This window comes from Thunnus albacares, chromosome 3 (genome assembly GCF_914725855.1).
Source record: "Thunnus albacares chromosome 3, fThuAlb1.1, whole genome shotgun sequence".
Lineage (NCBI taxonomy): Eukaryota > Metazoa > Chordata > Actinopteri > Scombriformes > Scombridae > Thunnus > Thunnus albacares.
Window position 1 is genome coordinate 35,330,065 of NC_058108.1, and position 22,844 is coordinate 35,352,908.

The window sequence follows — 22,844 nt, forward strand, 5'->3', positions numbered from 1 at the left end:
TGATGAAGAAAGTGGAACATCTAGCAGCCAAAGAGACACATATTTCATACAACTGCAGAACATTTTTACCTCAGACTTGGTTTGTGGCTGAGTGTTATGGCCCTAAAAAGGTTTGTTCTTACCAGGAGGTCAACAATAGCGTAGTCCAACATCAGTCAAGAGATCGAAAACTTTTATTTTGTTTTTAATATTCAGTAAATGTGACATAAGACATCACAGTACAGAGAAATATGGACAAACATGCTTCATGTGTCTGTTGTTATCTGGAGCCACAGTGTAATTAGCCTGGACCAGGTACACCTGAAGAGAAAATACAACTAGGTTAGAAGAAAAGCCACATTTCCAGTTGTGAAGCACTTGTAGTAACAGAAATAATGAAATATTGTTTTTAAACTGATGTGTGAACTGTGTGTCAACGTGCCTTCCGTTATAGTAAGAGTACGTGACAACACACCACTCCTCATATTCAGTGTCTGTTGTTTGTAGTTACAACTAGTTTTGTGATTTTGCACACTTCACCTTTTGAAATGTTGTCCATGTCATGATTCATGCTGGTATCTGTCGTAGTTGTTGTTGTTGTTGTTGTTGTTGTTGTTGCTGTTGTCGTTATTGACATTAATACTTCCCATGTTTCTGTTAAAACAACAATAAATAAATGACCATTTTGATTGATTTGATAGAGTGTATGTGACAATAGATCAAAAGCTTGCTAAACGGAAGATTGGATAGGAATATGTAAGATGATTATTCCAAACAGCTTTTATTATTGTTGTTGTTCTTATTAGCCTTATTGGCTTTGTTATCATTCTGTACCAGCAGCAAGCGAGTGCTCTCGCACTCACAGAGAAAATAAATTGCAATAAAATCACAGTAGGACTTTATAAGAACACTAGCATGATGTGAGTAAAAGAACAACCTGTGACAGAAACATAAAATATGGCATTTACATGACAGAACACTGTTGTAATGTAAACAGATATAGAACAATCCAGTAATGCAACTATTATTCAGTCTGGAAGGCAGGTCAGTAACATATATTTGAAGATTTCAGGACAAACTTTGTCTGACAACAGACTGTTTGTTTTCAATTAAATTTGATATTGAAGCTGTTTTATATCGGTGTTACTTTACAGTAGCAATGTCGGAAAATACGCTTTCTGAATACACCTTCAAGCCTTTCTCAACCGTGCCAGGTAAGCTATGTGTAAACAAACAGGAGAGTGTCTCTATGTGCCCACAATGGGAACAGCTGACATGTTAGACTCTTCAGCCCCTATGTGATCACACTGGTGAATAGACAGACAGCTGTGTGTCATCACTGGCAGAGAAATATAAAAGAGAAATATCCTAAAATTACACTTACCATTCATGTCACTTTGTCTACTCGTCTACTAGGTAACTACTGCTGCTGACTGTATATAAAGTAAAAGGATGTTGACTCACTTAAATGCGTCTTTTGCACCTTGTCCAAAGTTGCCCATATTGATATCAGCCAAACTTCCAGCAGACAGGAGCAACAGCATCACAGTCATCCACCACAATCCAGCCATCTGTACAGAAATTAAAGTTAATGATGTAGTGCATCATCATGATAAAGTGGATAAAAACAGGGAGAAGAATTTAACCAAGAAAATGGACTTTGTGACTTTGCACATTTGTTGTATATAGAGTTTGTGATAACATCCAAACTGCAGTGTAACATGCTAATGTGCTCTGTGGAAAAGTAACCCTGCTGTCATCTTCCAACATAAAACCATTGTATAAAATGAATAGATTAATATAGATTAGTGTGAAATATCTGACAGTTAATATAAGCTACTGCCCCTGTCATTTACAAAGTGCACTTACAGGAAAACAGTGATGTGTTACAGAACCAACAGATAAAAAAAATTCACTATTGACAAAAAAAAATTATTACATTTGTGTCAAGTTTCAGCAGGATTAAGGGATAAATTACCTTCATTGTTGTCGCCCACAGTCAGTTTGTCCCACAATGCTATGACAGAAAATACACAATAACAAGAAGTATTATTACATCATTATTCACATCAACTTGTTCAAATATTTTCTCTTTTTTGGACACCCTGGTAGGTGAACAGCTGAGGCACATACACAATGATCCTGGTTTGAATTCAGCCGGAGACGATTGTTATGTGTCAGATTCGCCTGTTTCCCCTGTTTCCTGTTTGTCTCTTTACTGTTTACTATGTAGTAGGAAAAAATGTCAAGATATGAACGCCTTACATCAGTGTGTTAACAAAGGTTTTTCTGTTTAAATCTCAAACACCCCACTCCCTTTTTAAAATCATTACAAATAATATAATCACTTTTTTACAAAACAAAAAATCCACAAAAAGACAAAAGAAAAAAGGTCGTCAGATGGAGGCTTTGAAGCCTTTTCTTCTGATTTCTTCTCATGCTGATGCAGTAAACACAGTCAGAAGGTATTTTTATAGAGGCACCATGTGCTTATTTGAACATTCAAATATCGTCCTTTCAATATGTTTAAAAATGAAGTGCAACAACAAGAGAAAATAGAGGTTTTATCAATGATGAAATGACGGATGAGGAAATAGCGAAGTGACACCAGTCCTTTATCTAAAAATTCAAATTCATTCATTCAAAAAAAGAAAAAAGAGGGATAAAGGGAATAGAAAGTTAAACTGGCAGTGAAGCATGCCTACATTAATACCTACATGCCTACACATATTAAATAATATTGAGAGACACGTTTTCCCTTCTAAAACCCACATAGATGCACATAAATAACAGAAACATAAACAACTTCTACTATAAAATGCAGCATTAGAGAGAACAACCAGTGTGTTAGACACCTGTTGTTGCCCTGTGTCACATCCTGCTCTTAAACCCAGAAAACAAACATTTACATTTTCACCTTGCTTGCTACTGTTTCATGCTATAATACACACACAGTATTTGACAAACTCTCACTGTCATTTTTAAACCAAAATCCAATCTGTTATCCTGCAGCGTTTGTCTTTTACCTTTGGAGAACGATGTCTGATGGATGCTCTGAAGTCGTCCACTTCTTCTGTTTCCTTCTCAGTGTTTGAAGGTAAAGTGTTGCTGCAGTGAACACAGACAGAAAGAACAGACACTTTTAAAGAGAAGAGGAGGACTATGGTCAAACCCTTTAGAGTGGTGCTGTACCCTTACATGAACATTCAAATTCTCACTTTTAATTTATTCACAACTGAGAACAAAAGAGAAGATAAGAAGCTTTTAGTGAAGGGAGTTTGGAGGTTAGACTGGCACGATTACCCATAACACCCCTCTCTTTGTAGGTTCGTGTGTATCTTCAGCGCTTGAGGTCCTTAGAGGCTGTTTTGAATGAACTGCATGGGATCATACATCACCTTCTGTGCAGGATGACAAGAAAATTTTAGTTTTTTCACAAACAAATCATTGGTAACAAAAGATTTTTAAAAAACATCCTAAATATAAATAAAATGATATTTTCTGGAAGAGCAGAAAGAGGTAAATAAAGTGGTCAAATGAGTAGTGAGACAGACAAGATTAGCAGCAGGAGGTTTGAATAGAAGAACTAAATACACACACTGAAAAAAAAGACTCAGCACACTAATATGAGATTGTTTATTAATAATATATTATTCTGGCTATGAGATGTGAAACTCAACTGAACAGTTTGTGGTTTGTGCTTTATTACAGTGCAGAAGAATCAGTGAGCAGACTTTCAGTTTCTGCTGTCTGTGCTCACACTGATTATTAATGTGAAAGTACTGAACATAACTGAAGCAGCTGCTATTGACAGTCCATGCATAGCTGTATATGATAGCAACAGTAATAACAGGCTTGCAAGTGATGGCAGCTTTTGCAGTTGTCCCAGAAAAAAAAATCCTTAGTCCATAGTTTTAGAACCAAGTCTATAATGTGCACTTTATATTTCTTAGAAATTGAGAAGCACTATCTGTAGCTAAATGGTCACACCTTTATCTGAAATGTAAAATCATTCAAATTCTTTCATGCAAACATGAAACAGTGAAACTGACAATGAAGAAGGCTTTTGTTTGACCCATTTTATCTAAGAGAGAATAAGAAAAGATAACTCAATGTGTTCATAGAAGCCACATATAGAGACACATCACCAAGAACTCCACCAAGGACTCCCTTCTCAGGGTCTGGGGGTCCTCTCACCCTCTGCCACACACTTAAATAGGCTGAGTCCTACAGTTAGCAGACCCCTCCTCAGGGTCTGGGGGTCCTCTCATCCTCTGCCACACACTTATATAGGCTGAGTCCTACAGTTAGCAGACCCCTCCTCAGGGTCTGGGGGTCCTCTCACCCTCTGCCACACACTTATATAGGCTGAGTCCTACAATTAGCAGACCCCTCCTCAGGGTCTGGGGGTCCTCTCACCCTCTGCCACACACTTAAATAGGCTGAGTCCTACAGTTGGCAGACCCCTCCTCAGGGTCTGGCGGTCCTCTCACCCTCTGCCACACACTTAAATAGGCTGAGTCCTACAGTTGGCAGACCCCTCCTCAGGGTCTGGGGGCTGCCACAGTTAGGCCCGGCCAGAAACCTCTGACCAAGCAATTCAGCCCCTCCCTCCTCTACTCCCCCCACTACACCCTCTCATTATCTACAGTAGAGCTTCGTCACAAACACTTCCTGCAGCTCCTACCCACCCATCCCCAACCTCAACCTCACCCAACTCCCTCTCGAGACACCTTCCTCACTACCACACAGACATACACACCAACACACTCATATGCAAATATTTAGGAACATTAACTCTTCTCATTTGAACCTTCACTTCCTCAGAAACCATCAAGTTGCCCTTTTTTTCTTTCTGGTTGTTTGTTGGTTAATTTTCTCTCTTTTTTGTTCTGTTTTGATTATATCTGTTATTTTGTGACTCTGTTACCTCCTCTGTCCTGTCTTCCAACACCATGTTTTATATTGTTTTACACTTGTACTGTTATCACTTTATTGAACAAATGAAGAAATTAAACAGGTAAAAAAGAAGTACGTTTACAATTCAGCCTATAATGTGCACTTTACATTTTATATTCAAGGAAACAACAGTGTTTCTTACTTTCTGAATGTAGAAGAAATTAAAATTTCAAAGAAGAGGCACTTTCTGTAGCTAAATGGTCACACCATCGTAAATGTAAAATCATTCAAATTCTTTCATGTAAACATGAAACAGTGAAACTGACAATGAAGAAGGCTTTTGTTTGATCCATTTTATCTAAGAGAGAATAAGAAAAGATAACTCAATGAAGCCACATATAGAGACACATCACCAAGAACTCATCCATATACCTGTAATCCTTCTTAGAGGGTCACTGGGGGCTGCAGCCCCTGTACTGTCTAAACTTTTGACTGCTACTGTATTCAATTTGAAATAAAGTAATGGATACTACAGTGAAGTTAAAGTCTCAGTAATATTTTCATTAATACTATTGATTACTATTGTTACTATTGTAGCTGTTGTTATTATTGTTACCATTATTATTATTCTTGTTATTAAGAGGTGTGGAGGAGATGACGATAATAATTATTATAAATATTATAGGCACGCACATCTGTCAGACACTCTCTCTCCTTCTCACACACTCATTCAACATCTTCCTCCCTCTCCCCCCTCCCCCTCCACAATACAGCCCACTCTGCACTTCACACCCCCACCCCACACCCCACCACCACCGGCTAGATTACATCTCTACCACAGACCAGTAGCCCCACTGCTTCCCATCATTTCACATGGAGACAGACCTTCACATTCTCAAGAGGGAGGGGCGGGAGTGAAGCCGGTGATGATAATAATTATATTAAACACATTTTAAAAGATTAATAAACAACATTAATGAAGCTGTGTGCCCTGTGGTGAGGGGGACTCCCTCCTCAGGGTCTGGGGGTCCTCTCACCCTCTGCCACACACTGAAATAGGCTGAGTCCTACAGTTGGCAGACCCCTCCTCAGGGTCTGGGGGCTGCCACAGTTAGGCCCAGCCAGAAACCTCTGACCAAGCAACTCAGCCCCTCCCTCCTCTACTCCCCCCACTATACTGTAACCATACTGTAACCATTAGAAGATCCCTTCATAATGCACTTATAATGTAAATCCACAGTCCTCCTTCTCTGCAAAAATGTATTTAAAAGTTGATCTGAAGCTAATATGAAGCTTCAGCGTCCAAATGAGTCAAATCAAGTAGATATCTTTCAACGTTACAGTCTTTTTAGTGCCAAAGTCCCTCTTTTTGTTACTATACTTCCACCTGCAGCTCAACAGGGAAACACTGTCTGAGGAAACACAAAGAGGGAATTTGATTCTAAAAAGACTGTAAATGTGTCAGATATCCACTTGATATGACTAACTCAGACTGCTGAAGCTGAATATAAGCTTCACATCTACTTTTAAATGACTGTGTGGACACACTGTTGTGAACCTATCCTTTAAGGCCGCTACCAACAAAGTTTTTCTCAACCTAATCAATCAACAGATGTACTTTTGTTGCAAATCCACCAGTTGTCAAACAAATATGCTAACATCAACGGTAGGCTGGTATTAACTGACTCTCTGATGGCCATGATTTTTGGAGAATACCTCAATGTTAGTATATTAGGGCATTGAGCCAGAGTCAGACTCATGGCAGCTGATTATGGCCATTTAAATTCATCATGTTGCATTCTGATCCATTTTTTTCCCACATATATGCATGTAATGGGTAGATTTAATTTTTGAAAACCAATAATCAGAACTCGTCTGCTGCTGTTAACTCTTCTGTTGCCCCCCCCCCCCCCCCCCCGCAGCTGATTAATTCCCCACATTTCTCCACCTCCCTGTGGTTGCTTTACTCTTCCTCATTCTCCCACTCTGCTTTTCCATCCTCCACTGTACATCCTCACTCCATTGTGTTGTCCCTTTGCTCTGTTTTCTTCTTACCCTGTGCCTGCATACTCTTCTGCATGTCGCCCTACTTTCTCCCTACTCTGCATCCACCCACTCTTTTTGGCTTTGCCTCCTCCCCTACCACCATGACCTCCACCTGTATTACCATCAACATTTGTCTTGCTGAACTCAAGGCTGCTCTCTGAGGAGGAAACACCTGCATCTTTACTATTACTTTTCCCCTTTTTTTGCCTTTTTTTTGCCCCCACTCCACTGCCACTGTCCACATCTGTCCCACTGCCCCCTTCACCACCAATACTGTTGCTTTGTCTGCTCGGTCACCCAGACCACTTTCTGAGGAGGAATCACTTCCCCTTCACTGTATGAATGAAGTGGATGGTAAACTGTGGCTGGGACCAGGTGACAGATCATCTAAAAAATAATACCATGCAACTTCATTATTATTGGAGCAGCTCCTGCATTGTTGTCCTCTGCAACGGCATAATAATAAATGTAGTGGAGTAGAAAGTGCAATACTTCCCTCTGAAATGTAGTAGAGTGAAAGTATAAAGTAGCATCACATGGAAATACTCAAAGTAAGTACAAGTATCTCAAAATTGTACTTTAAGTACAGTAGTAAATGTAATTAGTTACTTTCCACCACTGGTGATATGATAATGTCCACATTAGCTATACAAAACTTTCTGGCGCGGTAAAACTACAACTCCCACAATGCCGTGTGGCGCAGCGCTTCACGTGACACGATCCATCCTGCTTCACGTGACCCCGTGATGAGGAAAAAAAGAAAACATGGCGGATGTGGAGGCAGCGAAGTCCCTGAGCGGTCTGTTGAATGGAATAGCTCAGAAAGTTTATTACAACAACACAGAAATCACAGAGGAGCTGCTGAAACATGAGTTATATCCCGAACTGTCGCACGAGGAGTTCAAGGCTCTGCACGAGAAGATGAAAGGTCTCTTAAAGGTAAAACACGACACCTGGAAGTAACGACAGACCACATCATTTATATATAAAAAGCAATCATTTCATTCTGATTACTGACATTATAAATGCCAGCAGTGAATATATGGTCGCAGCAGATGTAGCCAAAGTGTCTTTTACAGTAATTACGGCTGTAAAATAAAGAAACAGTGAAATATAAGATGCTGACAAAAGTCAAGCTTAATCAGCAGTATGTGAGAGAGTTTTATAATTAGGGGCAGATTCTGCTTTGTAAAGGATTTCAGGTAAATATCAGCTAATAATAATTAGATCAATTCTGATTGGACTGTTCTAAATGTTAGTGTCGGTTCACAGTTATCCAGGTGTCTTAAACCAGCAGTCAGGTGTCCATATGAACAGTGAAAGAGGTTTTCCTGTTCGTACTGGCTATTAAAAGATCCCCTTTAAATGTGTTTGCAGTGTAATTGATGGAGGCTAAAATCCACAGTGTGTCCACACACCTTTAAGTAAATTAAGCTGTAAGTACTTTTAGTTAAATGGGAGTTGAAAGCAGTATTTTGTAATTGTTATACTGGTAGGTTTGTTCTCTACACCCCTGCATGTGTGCGCATCTCACTACGTCACTTGGAAACCTGCATTTTTCTGACTCTGAACACTAGTGGGGCAAAAATGTAAAGTTTGGCCTGAGGGTGGTGCCAGAGGAAAGGCCATAATCAGCTAATCTAATCATCTGCAGTTAAAGGACGGGTTCACAATTTTACAAGTCTGTCTTAAAACAACAGTCAGGTGTCCATATGAACAGTGAAAGAGCTTTTCCTTGCTGTAATCATTCCTCCTGTTCATACTGGATATTAAAAGATCCTTCAAACGTGCTTTCAATGGAAGTGATGGAGGCCAAAATGCATTCAAAAGTAGATGTGAAGCTTATATTCAGCTTCAGCAGTCTGAGTTAGTCAGATCAAGTGGATATCTGACACATTTACAGTCTTTTTAGCATCAAATTCCCTCTTTGTGTTTCCTCGGACAGTGTTTCCCTGTTGAGCTACGGTGGAAGTATAGTAACAAAAAGAGGAACTTTGGCACTAAAAAGACTGTAACGTTGAAAGATATCTACTTGATTTGACTCATTTGGACGCTGAAGCTTCATATTAGCTTCAGATAAACTTTTAAATACATTTTTGCAGAGAAGGAGGACTGTGGATTTCCATTGTAAGGTCATTATGAAGGGATCTTCTAATGGTCAGTATGAACAGGAGGTATGATTACAGCAAGAAAAACAGGTTTAATATTCATTTGGGCTCCTGACTGTTGTTTTAAGACACACTTGAAAACCTGTGACTCCGTCCTTTAGTCAAACTGTTATGTTTTCATTCATTAGTATATTCCTGTGTGTCTCAGCTGTTGTCAGCAGGTGGCAGCACCAACATATGTCTCAGTTCTCACCTCACAGTTCAGGTGAACAGTGACCTGCAATAACCTCAACAACAGAATAAGATTCACTTCTCTTTTTTTTCCCTAAATAAATATAACACAAGCAACATAAACAGGTCAAGTAAGCTGCCACACACTATAGACAAGAACATAAACAATATCCAGTTATATTGCACATTGAGCACTAAAAGAACCACAATATATGAGTTCAAAGGTCAGCAGGTGTGTAGGTCCGTTACTGTCTAGTTTTATTACTGAGTCTCTGTGCAGCACATCAGTTTCATGCTCTGTGTTGTCGCATCGTCCCTATAAAATAAAAATTAAATTAAATTAGAATTCAGTCCTAAGATCTTTCTAACTTTGCTTTTTTAAAGATGTTATTCTTTCCTTTATTATGATCTTGAACCACAGTTCTTGTTTGAATAATATTAAATTCAATTTAGTCTATCAATTACTTAAACTTGTTAATTTCCTATAGTTCAGGGAGATCAATCGATCAATCAAACTTAATTTATACAGAACTTTTCATACAAGTCGAATACAGTTCAAAGTGCTTTACAGGTGATCAACAAACACACAGGATACATGTAAGACAATAATAAAAGATAATGAACAGTTAAATAATAAAAGAAATTACAAACAATAAAAGACAAAGTTCAAAATGAACAGATTCTAATAAACCAGTAAAATGTTTTCATGGATTTTTATCTCTTGTTTTGTCCGACCAACAGTCCAAAACCTGAAGATATTAAATTTACTCTCATAAAGAACAAAGAAAAGCAGCAAATATTCACATTTGAGAAGCTGGAACCAGAATTGACTGATTATCTAAATAGTTTGTGATTAATTCTCTTATCAATGGACTAATTGTTGCAGCTTTAAAATAGTTTAATAGTTCAGTTAAAACAGCCCTTTTTGCCATTAATCTGCAACTGTTTTGACGATTTAATAATTGTTTTGGTCAATTTTGGGGGTAAATATGCCCCAAATTATCTGGTTCCAGCTCATCAGATGTGAGGATTTTATGGTTTTCTTTGTCTTCTGTGATCTTAAACTGAATATTTTAGAGTTTTGTACTGTTGGTCGGACAAAACGAGACATTTGAAGACGTCACTTCGGGCATTTTATACAACTAACTAATAAACTGATCGATTAAAAAAAAAATATTCTGGAAAAATTAATTGATAATGAAAATGATTGTTAGTCGCAGTCGTTGAGAACGAGAACCAATCAGCTGATGGTCACATGACAGAAACAGGTGAACTGATGACAGAGACCGAGTGTCAGATCATTTTTTTATTTATTGTTTATTATATTTTATATATTTGTGGAGTTTACAGAGCAGCACAACACACTAACAAAATAGTAATAACAGTGATGTTAACAGTTAATTATGGAATTTGGTTAAACTGGTTGCTATAGATCCAAGACTTCCTATATTTCATGTTTCATTGATCAGTTCATCAATAAATATGTATTAAAACATGTTGGTGGCAGCTCTGACTGGTTTTATATCTACATTTTTATCTTTAATAATAAATCCTGTTAGCAGGATGCTGTATTTATCCTCCCGCTGTTCTCTTCCTCCGTCTCGCAGTCCATCGCCACGGCAGACATGGACCACGCTCAGCTGGAGGCCTTCCTCACGGCTCAGACCAAGAAGCAGGGCGGTGGCGTGACGGCAGAACAGGCCGCCGCTCTCTCCCGCTTCTGGAAGAGCCAGCGGGTCCGGGTGAGGGAGAGCTTGCTGGCTCAAAGCCGCTGGGAGCCCGGCCTCAGGGGCCTCTCCTGGAGGGTGGACCTCCAGACCGCCGCCAGCCGGGGGGACGCAGCTCACAGCGGCCCCGTCGCTCTGATGGAGCTGGAGCTGGGCAGGACCGGACAGGTGAGACCTTCAGTTTCACTTATTCGCACTGGAAACAGACCAGAACTACGTCAGTCTTCTACTGCAGCATCAATGCCTCACTCGAAAGAACAATAACAGTTCCACACCTGTTTTTATTTCCTGAAATTGATCTTTTAAACGCACAATATATAATTTCAGCCGCTAGGGGTCTCAATCAACACAATAGCAAAAGACGGCGTGGGATGACGGTGTGAAGTAGCAAGGGATCATGGGAGTTGTTGTCTTCGTTGTTAAATAACCAGCGTCACCGGGATAGGATTACTCCAGTGTTCATCATTCAGGTCTCCTCCTCTCCAGAACAAACGGACACGGAGATTACAGGTAAAAACACTGAATAAAGCTGTTTCACCTAAAAAAGTCAGTGTTTCTCCGACGATGTACGGCGACCACCGGACGTCCGGTACGGGCTGTTAGCCGAGCTGCTGCTAACACTGGTTCGGTTTATTTCTCTTATAACTTTAGATCCAGACGTTCGGCCGGTTTCTCCCGGGAGCCGAATTACCCGCAGAGGTCTCCTCCTCTCCAAAAACAAACACGCAGATTAAAATCGTTAAAATACTAATTAAAGCTGTTTAAAAAAATCAATATTTCTCCGACGATGTTTGGTGACCACCGGACTTCCTGGAGGGGCTGTTAGCCGAGCTGCTGCTAACGTTTGCCCAGTTTATTTCTCTGATAACTTAAGATCCAGACGTACAATGACTAAAATCCTTCTTCTGCGAAAAGATATGGTTAAAAACCACCTAAATTTATCATGAAAATGTGGCTTAAAACTGAATAAAAGTCCGTTTATAACAGTTTGTGTGGAACAAGCACAACGCCGATGTATTATCTTGTATGTGTGTAAGTTACTCTTTGGTAGACGCCATTGTAGCGGACAAACACAGCGCCGCTGTATGCATCTTGTACGTGTTTACTCTTTGGTAGAGGAGGTATGACGCCATCGACAGGCGACCAAATGAAACCGTTACTTTGATTAAATGACAGATTTCTCTGGGTTTGAAAATTATTGGAAACATTTGGGATAATGTAAGTACACAACTCAACAACATATATAACATAGGTCTAGTTGTTTTTAGACATTTTAATGTGGAATAATTACATATTATAGCTTTAACTGGGATTAAACATAAAACATATGTGGCGTCTTCATAGCTGCATGTTCCCAGTTTGATTCCAGCTGGAGACTGGAGTGTTGCAGTCACACCTGACTGCTGTCCTGTCTAATGACAACATAATAATAACACACATCCAACTACACACAGATCACAGATTAGTTTTTTAATATAAAGACTAATGAACTAAGGTACATTTAAATTCTAAAATACACACACTGTATAGAAGGTTAACAAAGACAAAACAACATTCAATTTATTAAAATGACAACATGATAACTAATGTTGCTTCTGTTTTGAGTGTTTGTGATTGAGACTGTAGTCCAACAATGCAACAGAAAAACATAAAAAATTAAGGACGGCGGTTTCACAGCTCGTAAATAAATAATAAATAAATAAATAAATAAATCATTAGCTTTATAGTGTGTATTGCACTTTATAATATGGAAATTGGACACATTACAACATGAAGTTGTGTCATTATTTGTGTCAAATATTTACATGTGGACATAAAATAAAACAATAAAAATCAAATATTAACACTTAACTTTAAAACTAACTGCGTTGTGGATGCTAATGCGTCTCCTGCTATCATGTATCAGTTTACTACAGCTGCAACTAACGATTATTTTCATTATGAGTTAGTTAGTTGTTTGGTCTGTAAAATGTAAAAAAAAAAAAAAAAATAGTGAATAGTGCTTGTAATAAATTCCCAGAATCAACTCAAAACCTCAAAATATTCAGTTTATCATCACAAGAGACAAATAAAATCATAAAATCTTCACTTTGGACAAGTTGAAACCAGCAAATTTGAGGCATTTCTGCTTAATAAATGACAAAAATGATTATTAGATTGTCAAAATAGTGTTGTAAACAGACTGCTCTGATGCAGTTAAGTTAATTTTAGGTCTAATTCAAAGTGTCAGATGTGTGCTTGAAGTAATTGTTTCAGTTTTTATAGTATTCTTTAGTGAATCTTAGTAATATAAACTCAGTATTTCATGTTGCCGTTTCTGATTTGAAAGGACGTCCGTCAGGTAAGACACACTGTAGAATCTGTTGGGTGGAACGAGGGGAACGTTCTTGAACAAACATGTATTATTATACCCTCTAAATACCAGAAAACTCTGTGGGCGTGAATTGGGGGTTTGGGTGGATTCCAATATGGCAGCAAACAGGCCTGGATCTGAATGTGACGGATTACTGGTGGGTTTTAATAGGCCACGGTCCCGTGAGGGGGCTTAATTTACTCAATCTGGGTCCTGAGCTCAAAACTGTTTTGAGAGCCAGTCCCAGAGGATAAAAACTACCTGAGGAATCAGTGCTGATCATACTGAGGCTTTATTTCCTGGTTTTTGGTGGGAAAAATGCCAACAGGATCTTCATGTTTCATCAGAGATCCTGCTGTGGGTTATAACATGTCTTCATGAAGGTGTTTTATTATTCCTGCTCAACTGTTTTACACATGTAGGATTAAAAAATAAAAATTATTTTAGTCTTTTTTTGCATTTGCTGAAGAAAAAAACCCTTTGTTCATAGTTTTATAACCATGAAATGTGTTGACACTGAAGCCTGTAACATTCAAGGAAACAAAAGTGATTAACTGTGAAGAGCTTTATGCAATATTAGTTTTTATCTGATGTCACTGAATCAAGAATTGACTGGAAATAAAAAACAAATCAAACTAACAGATTCTGATCTTTGCATTTAAAATATTCCAAAAAATCTGCTTTGCAAATTTTTTAAAAGAATTAAAATACATTGACCAGGTTTGCTGGACTTTAAGGATTCACACAATGTTTTTATATTTTTTTGCAAACATTACTTTGACTTACTTAAAGGTATAATATGTAATTATTCCACATTAAAATGTCTAAAAACAACTAGACCTATGTTATATATGTTGTTGAGTTGTGTACTTACATTATCTCAAATGTTTCCAACAAGTTTCAAACCCAGAGAAATCTGTAATTTAATCAAAGTAACGGTTTCATTTGGTCGCCTGTCGATGGCGTCATACCTCCTCTACCAAAGAGTAAACACGTACAAGATGCATACAGCGGCGCTGTGTTTGTCCGCTACAATGGCGTCTACCAAAGAGTAACTTACACACATACAAGATAATACATCGGCGTTGTGGTTGTTCCACACAAACTGTTATAAATTGACTTTTATCCAGTTTTAAGCCACATTTTCATGATAAATTTAGGTTGTTTTTAACTATATCTTTTAGCTGGAAGAAGGATTTTAGTCGTTGGACGTCTGGATCTTAAGTTATCAGAGAAATAAACTGGGCAAACGTTAGCAGCAGCTCGGCTAACAGCCCCTCCAGGAAGTCCGGTGGTCACCAAACATCGTCGGAGAAACACTGATTTTTTTTAGGTGGAACAGCTTTATTTAGTATTTTAACTATTTTAATCTGCGTGTACGTTTGTTTTTGGAGAGGAGGAGACCTCTGCGGATAATTCGGCTCCCGGGAGAAACCGGCCGAACGTCTGGATCTAAAGTTATCAGAGAAATAAACCGAACAAGTGTTAGCAGCAGCTCGGCTAACAGCCCGTACCGGACGTCCGGTGGTCGCCGTACATCGTCGGAGAAACACTGATTTTTTTTAGGTGAAACAGCTTTATTCAGTGTTTTTACCTGTAATCTCCGGGTCCGTTTGTTCTGGAGAATAGACTGATGAACACTGGAGTAATCCTATTCCGGTGAAGCTTGTTATTTAACAACGAAGACAACAACTCCCATGATCCCTTGCTACTTCACACCGTCATCACACTTCGTCTTTTGTTATTGTGTTGATTGAGAGACGCCTTGCGGGTGAAATTATATATTGTGCGTTTAAACCTACAAATTGTGGACAAATACGTAACAGCTTCCACCAGCATAAACAGATATTTTAGTCTCAGCAGCCAGAAAGGAGCACAAACTGAACAGACAACACACTGAGCGACAGGTAGGCTTTATGACTGACGTTGTGTTGCTCGGCAACCACTGAGATCCTGCACGGAGGTCACTCAGGTCTCCTCGTGTCCGTAAAGAAACACATTTTGTCTCAACGTTTAATTGTGGCCTAATTATCATGACTACTAAAATAAGAATTTATCTCCATTTTCATTTTTTTAATTATGTGGAATTTATCCGCCTTCGGAGCGTTTTTCACTCACCTGCCAACAGTGAAAACTGCTGAATTGGCCAAAAAAAGTGGAAAAACCTGTTAAGTTCGGTGTCAGTTGATCTGAGTAAGTGTGAACTAAAGTTATGAAATGCATCTACTATTTATCTAATATATCTGATATTCTTCTAGATATCCGTGTTGACTATGAGTCATGTGCTGTCTTTCCATATAAACCTTAATTTCACATAAATCAAACGTTTGTCTCTGAGTCCAAAGACCAAAAATAAACACAGAAACTAGTTAACTGTATAGAAATCTTAGCGGGGAAGTTGCTGTTTTTAGATTTGCGAGATATAATAAATTAACCACATTTTAGATTTTAGGCTTCTGTTCACATTTGTTGTTGGGAGAAAATATCTAAAATCCACCGACACTGGTACTGATGACTGATGTTTTTACTGGTTCTGCACTCAGAGACTGTAGACCTGGATCATGTAGATGGATTTAATTTATTTATTATTTATTATATATTATTATTTATTTACCTTTTGCGATGTTCTTTGTTTTTTAACGGTTACAATGGAGACAAATGTTCCGGTAAAATCTGGAAAATTACATTTACATTGTTCAGTTTGTAAAATGCTTTGAGCCCAGACGTCCCAAGTGGATTATCTATTGTTGTCTGATTGTGTGTGTGATTGTGTGTGTATAGAGTAGATATTTTAAGCATGTTGACCACCAGCAGACCTCCATCTCGAGGCTCAAGCCCAGTACAGGTCAGGGTTCAGGTTTCCTCAGCGATGCCCCACATCAGCAGGCGGTCTGGAGGTTTTCCTGTCTGCAGAGTCCTTCCTGTTCGACACTCGGCTGCTTTCTCCATCTTCTGCTTCGGCGCTCAAAAAACAATAATTCCTCGAGCCCGTTTCTCTCTTTCTCGAGTGCACAATGGTCTAATGAGGAGTGAAGCCTCGAGTTTAAAGCTGCAACTACAGATTATTTTCATTATCGACCAATCTGACTTTTATTTTCTCAATTAATCTCTTTGTCTAGAGAATGCCTGTTATAGTTTGAACTGATCTACAGACACAGAAAAACTCACATTCGAGAAGCTGCAACCAGCAAATTTCTGCTGTAAAATAAATGACTAAAACTATTACTGGATTACCAATTAATTTCCCGTCAATCGACACTGCAGATCTACTCCAGTTCTTCTTCAGCTGCTCTGTAGAGTTTCACCGTAGAAGGAAAACTTTACTCCAGTTCACATGAATAAAATAATGGAGGACTTTAACTAGGAGCTATTACAAGATAAACAAAGCAGGATTACTAATAAGATGACTCAGTGTATGACCTGGGAGTGCCTTAATACAAATACACATGATGCAACAGAAAAACCACCTATAATTCATGTCTGATCCATAAAACTGTTTCAACTTGAGTATAAAATGTTTCATGACCCTCGTTGATCTGTGTGGGTAAGGTGTGTCACACAACGATCCCACAAACAGAGAGAGAGACTTAATCTAAAGGGAGTGTAGAGTTTCTGAACTAGAAACTCTTAAAGGCTTCAACATCGTCACTGAACACTGATCAGATCTATGACGGAGCTGTAACAGCTGCTACTAACGATTATTATCATTATCAATTCATCTGTTGGTTTATTTTCTCAGTTAATCTGAATTTAATCTAAAATAAATTAACCTCTCATACATGTGTTTGCTCCACATTGTGATTATTGGAAACTTCTGTTTACATACCAAATAATACTTTATTTATTTTATATTCACACATGAATGTGTTTCTGAAAGGGATGTTTGAGGTTTGTTGTTTGAAGTTGGAGCCTCATAAAGCTGCAGTTCATTATTGATTAATCTGTTGGTTATTTTCCTCATTAATCGATTAGTTGTTTGGTCCATAAAATAAAAAGATATTCAGTTTACTGTCATAGACGATGAAAGAAACCAGAAAATATTCACATTTTAGACGCTGGAATCAGAGAATTTTCTTCTTAAAAAGTTTAATTAATTATCAAAATAGTTGGTAATTAATTTAATAGTTGGTGACTAATCGATTAATTCACTAATAATTGCAGCTCTATATTAGTTTAAAGTGTAAAATTGTCAGAAAAAGAAATGAAAATTCAGTTTCAGCCAAATATGAAGGGTAAATTTATCCAGAAAATAAATTAAAAGGAAAAACTAAATATATAAATATATATAGTTTTCTCTGTTTTTTAAAATTAAGCTTTAATTTACAGTTTGAGCATGAGTTTTTTTTCTGATTTAATTTCCCACCGTCCCTGTTCATCTTGTTTCAGGGTGAAATTATCTTGATGTACTAAAGAGGATCCAGCTGCCAGTCAGAAAATTCACATTAGATGTGAGCGACGAGTGAAGCTGATATACAATAAAAACACTGTTAGTAGGAATCACAGCATTGGACTGATACTCCTAAACATCTCAGTACTTAAAACCAGAAGACAAACCAAAGATCAGTTTTGGGCCTAAATCATTCGATAGATGTCTTCAGTGTTGTCTGCAGGTCAGCAGACGAGAGCAGCTCGCTCTGACTGTGCTGTAAAATACTGAACGACTGCAGGATTCACACTATTAATAGTTCATTCAAATTCAAATCTAATTATAGACAACAGGAGCCTGAAGGCTGCAGAAGTAGGTGGAGGAAGTGAATGTTTAACATTTCCTTCTTCACTGTGGAGGAACCTGGTTTTCTAAATCCTCAAATAAGAAGATCAAGACCAAGATGTCTTTTATTTACTTCTGAATTAACTGTAAGTTAGAGGCAGTCTGGTGGATCCACTCGCAGTAAATCAGCATGGATCATTTGTGTAGAGCTCAAGCCTCAAAATAGATATTTGTGCAGCTGATTTTCTTGGTCGTTGTTGCCCTGTGAGGGAACAGAGAGTCCAAAATAAAGTAAAGCAAAGCAAAATAGAGACGCAGTATTGATCATTTCAGTGCCTGTCAGTCAGCAAAAGAGACAGAAATGAACATTTAGATTCTTTAAAATTCAAAATAGCCTAATATGGAGGGTAACTTTATCAAGATATAAGGTTAAAGGATAAGTTCACCATTTTTCAAGTGTCATAAAACAGCAGTCAGGTGTCCATATGAACAGTGAAAGAGGTTTTCCTCCTGTTCATACTGGATATTAAAAGATCCTTCAAATGTGTTTTCGATGGAAGTGATGGAGGCCAAAATCCACACAGTCATTTAAAAGTCTCTGTGAAGCTTATATTCAGCTTCAGCAGTCTGAGTTAGTCATATCAAGTGGATATCTGACACATTTACAGTCTTTTTACCATCAAATTCCCTCTTTGTGTTTCCTCAGACAGTGTATTGATAACATTTGGAGAAATAAAAACACATCTGAAGGCAGACAAAGGTCTCAAACGCTCCAAAAACATTTTTAAAAAAATGCTGTCAGAATGGATTTCCTTTAACCTGATAACGATTAGTATGTAAACATGCTAATATTAGCATGTAAACACTGATTGCTACAATTAGCATGTGAAAACGCTAACTGTTGGATAACGTGCTGATCTTTAGCATGTTATATTTAGCATGTTGGCATGGAAACACACTAACGTACGTCATGATAATGGTCAATCACATGTGTCAGTGGAGAACAGTGTAAGAACCACAAGATGTGTAAAAGTCATAGTGTCCTCTTTACTTTAAACTGTCTAGATGTGACAATAAAGTTGAAGTAAATGTAAATGGATAATAGCACTGAAAATCTCTACATTTCTTTATTACTGAGAACTACTTAACAACCTCTATGTCTTTGACTGTACTCTAACTATTATGTACTATAATAACAAACACATAACAGAGACACAGGAGCATCTTCTATAAGAGTGTTAATGCTTTAACCTCGTCTGTGTTTGTTTTAAATCTGCTATTTGTACCACTGCTGATCTTAAACTTGAACCTACTGTTCACTAAGTCACACAAATTGTAAAATGAAAGAAAAACAAAACCAAGATGTCTCCTCTTCGAGTGGTAAGTGACACCACTCTAACTGAACAATAGACGATAGACAGAGAGACTAGCGGTATCCATGGAAACCAGGAGAGGGATCATCACGGTGTGATGTCCTTTCTGGAGAACAAAGGGAAACCCTCTGAAGTAGACCTCATTCATTTTTTAAGTAGCATGTAATGAACAAAGTGCAGGTCTGTGAAAGAGCTCAAATATCAGGTAGACTCATCAGCAGTGCAGGTGATGCATTAATCTGCCCTGCTCAAATGTGTGTTTTTTTAAATGAAAGGCTTCTTATTAATAAAAAAAAATTAGTTTGGCCATTTTAATTCTCCATTTTCCCAGTAGACATGGCTGTAACATCTTGTCTACACCAGCTGCAAGTAGCAACTTCTGTCAGCCTACGCTGGATGTGTTCAGCTACAGTACGGCTGTTTACTAGACAACACTTATATACAATTAATGTAGTTACAGCCAAAGTCAGAAGAAAATAGAGCTGAAGTTTAAGAATCCACTTTGAGTTGCAGTTGCACGTGTCCAAAACTGTTATACAGCTGGATTGAATAAAAGTGACAGTTGACAAGACATCTTGATATTCATATAACAGCAGTGGATGGAAACACTAATTTAATTAGCATTTTCTTTTGCTGATTTTCTGGAAAGTTAAAATTTGCACTATATTTGGATTTAAACCTGGCTCATAATGCACATGTACAGTTGGCTGCACAATAAGGAAGCAATCAAGATAAGAGGAAACTTTTTTGGCTTGAATTGGTGCCATCTTTGAGTCTAGTAGCACGTCTATAATACATCTGTGCATCAAATTTATTGATGATTGAACCTTCGGCTAATGTGTATTTCTGACCAATAAAAGTACGGATTTGGTCACATGTGAGAAGTTTGGAGGGAAAAATCACTATTTGGTGGAGCTGTTAACAACTCATAGACATGTGAAATGTGACCCCGACTACACACTGCTTTTTGTAAGACGTCAAAAGACAAAAAGGTTGGAAACCACTGGTTTCATCTTTAACAATGGGTTGTATTTATTATTTTAAAAGCTTGTTATATTCATTGTGTGTAGAGTAGAAAGTACAATATTTCCCTCTGAAATGTAGTGGAGTTGAAGTATGGAAAAACAGTACGTCAGTAAACTTTCCACCGCTGCAAACGTGCTATAATTAAGCAATATTGCGATTATACAATATTTACCAGCCAAATAAAATATATAAACAAAATGTATTCATCTTGTGAGGCAGTTCGCTCTAGAAATTTAAAAAAAAAACTTCTTGCTTGTGTTATCTCCGTTTCTATGGAAATACATGGGGTACGACTAATACCTGGAAAACAATCACTCACGTCAGTAGACTCCTATGTAATAAAACCTAGTTTACTACTCCAGCAAGTAGACTTACCCTTAGTAACGACCTAGCAACAGAGACGATTTCTAGTCCCTGCTGAGTCAGCTAATGCTTTCTGGAGATCGCGGCATTTCCCAAACTGAATAAATACCTCACGTATAAACACAAAACTGCTTTGCTAGCTCAGTCTCGTTATAACTAAGATATCCGCTGAAAAAAATATTTTTTCCATGAACAGATTTAGCTGCTACGTCCGCAAATTTCACAGACATTTTTAAGCTAGTAGCGCCGTAGCACCGCCACAGCAGATGGTGGATACCGGAGTGGAAGCTGAGATAAATTCTCAACTGGAGGAAAAATGGCTAAGTTTTGTTGTGTATGGGGGAGCCAGGTAACGATAAAAGTGGAGAAGGGTTCGGGTTTGTAACTCGTCCCAGTCCCGGTCTCAGAGTTCAATCCACCAGGTAAAGGGTCCGTTTTGTTTTCCCCACAACCCCTAATCAGTTCAGTTCAACCCAGTTTCACAAATATAAAGAAAGACAACTCAAAACAGAAAAAAATAAGTTTGCCAGGTTCACATATCTCCGCAATTCAAATCAACCACCAGTCGTCTACCCGGAAGTGACTGTTGTCAGCGCGACGTCACGGTCTGTAGTTCTAATGAATGGCGGAGTGATATATTTAGTAATGAGGCTTTTTTCATTTAAGCACGGCTAGGTGTGCTGTCATGTTGATTTGAGCACGTTCTAAATGTCTAATTGACCAATCAGATTGCTTTGTCGGAACTACGTGTTGTATAATAGATCTTTTTCTTCTTCTTCTTCTTCTTTTCTACTAGGACTCGGAGTTTTTGTGTCTGGAGTTTGACGAGGCCAAAGTCAACCAGGTGCTGAAGAAGATGTCTGACATCCAGGAGAGCATCGACAGAATAGTTCACCGCACCTAAAAACTGTGAGAGTTTATCTCAAGACAGCAGAGAGACAGTGAGGTGTGACTCCGACTATCTGTGTTTCATCAACAGTTCAATAGCCTCACACAGAAACGGGACTTGTTCAGACCTGTAAATAACCAGACTGGATCCAACATGGCTTCTGCACCTGCCTGCACACTCAGAAAGGACATGTTATCTGATCAACATGTTATCTGATCAACATTCGCGTGCATTCAAAGATACAACCTGGCATTTTTTTCCACAAGAGCTGTCCACGTGTGACTCTGAAGGGTCTGACTTGTTAAAGAGCTTTTATTGCTTTCTTGATCTGTTATAATTCAAAATGCAGCACTGATTTACTGCTGTGTTTCTACATCATGTTCTCCATTTGAGGGCAACCTCTGATAGGATGAAGGTTCCTCTCTGACCAAAAGAGATTAAAAAAAAAAAAATACTAAACCGAAGGTGGCCATGAAAGTTCAACGCACTACAATGTGCAGCAAATATTGTGTATTCATTCTCTTTTTTTTCTGAATTCTGTGCATGTTTTGTCAAGTTGATGATGTTTTAATCATTTCCTTTTGTCTTTTTGTGTTTACTGTCGTAGCATTGAGCTGTCAGCGCCACCGTTTAAACCACCAGTTTGAATTTTGGGATTTTTGAATGATGCAAAGCAGAAATAAATCCTCAAATAAACACTGCAGTGTAATGTGAATGTTATGACCAGCGTGGTTTGACTTTGACTCTACAGGTGTGTTTAGACTGAACATGAAGTGGACGTTTGATGTTGAGCGATTGCACATAAAGTCGATGCAAAGATGCAAAAAGTTGTAAATTGAGTCAAAGACACAATCAGTCCACACAGGTTGAAAATGTTCCAACTGACTTTAAAAAAAAGAAACACTGGTACAGTTGATGAGAGGTGAAATTTCGCTTGTTCAATCTGAATGGACCTTAATACCTGTTGCATGCTTCACATCAGGTCCATTTTAGCAGCCATAAACGCTAGCATAAGCATCAGGTGTTTACATTAGCATGCTAACATGCTAAATGTTACATCCAGTAATTGTTAAAGGATTTGTTTGGCAATTTTCTATATTTTTCTTATTGTCAAGAAATCTCATGGAACTAATCTACTA

General features: G+C 38.2%; 1 protein-coding gene and 1 long non-coding RNA gene across 2 annotated transcripts; one reads left to right on the forward strand and one right to left on the reverse strand.

Annotated features, from left to right (window-relative positions):
- Nucleotides 1-1,448: 1,448 nt before the first annotated feature.
- On the reverse strand, nt 1,449-3,376 carry LOC122976273. Its single transcript, XR_006400884.1, has 3 exons — nt 3,006-3,376; nt 1,958-1,996; nt 1,449-1,550 (listed from the first exon to the last, which is right to left on the reverse strand). It is a non-coding gene; the product is annotated as an uncharacterized LOC122976273 (long non-coding RNA).
- A 4,284-nt stretch (nt 3,377-7,660) lies between these two features.
- commd1 (copper metabolism (Murr1) domain containing 1) lies at nt 7,661-22,425 on the forward strand. The gene is made up of 3 exons (XM_044341898.1): nt 7,661-7,863; nt 10,871-11,158; nt 21,613-22,425. The coding sequence occupies exons 1-3, from the start codon at nt 7,690-7,692 to the stop codon at nt 21,718-21,720; spliced, it is 570 nt and encodes a 189-aa protein (XP_044197833.1). The 5' UTR covers nt 7,661-7,689; the 3' UTR covers nt 21,721-22,425.
- The last annotated feature ends 419 nt before the right edge of the window (nt 22,426-22,844 follow it).

Bases quoted from the DNA above. Each gene is read 5' to 3' on its own strand.
- commd1 (XM_044341898.1), top strand. From the start codon at position 7,690: ATGGCGGATGTGGAGGCAGCGAAGTCCCTGAGCGGTCTGTTGAATGGA. The intron at 7,864-10,870 runs GTAAAACACGAC...TCCGTCTCGCAG, and splicing joins AGATGAAAGGTCTCTTAAAG to TCCATCGCCACGGCAGACAT. The intron at 11,159-21,612 runs GTGAGACCTTCA...CTTTTCTACTAG, and splicing joins AGCTGGGCAGGACCGGACAG to GACTCGGAGTTTTTGTGTCT.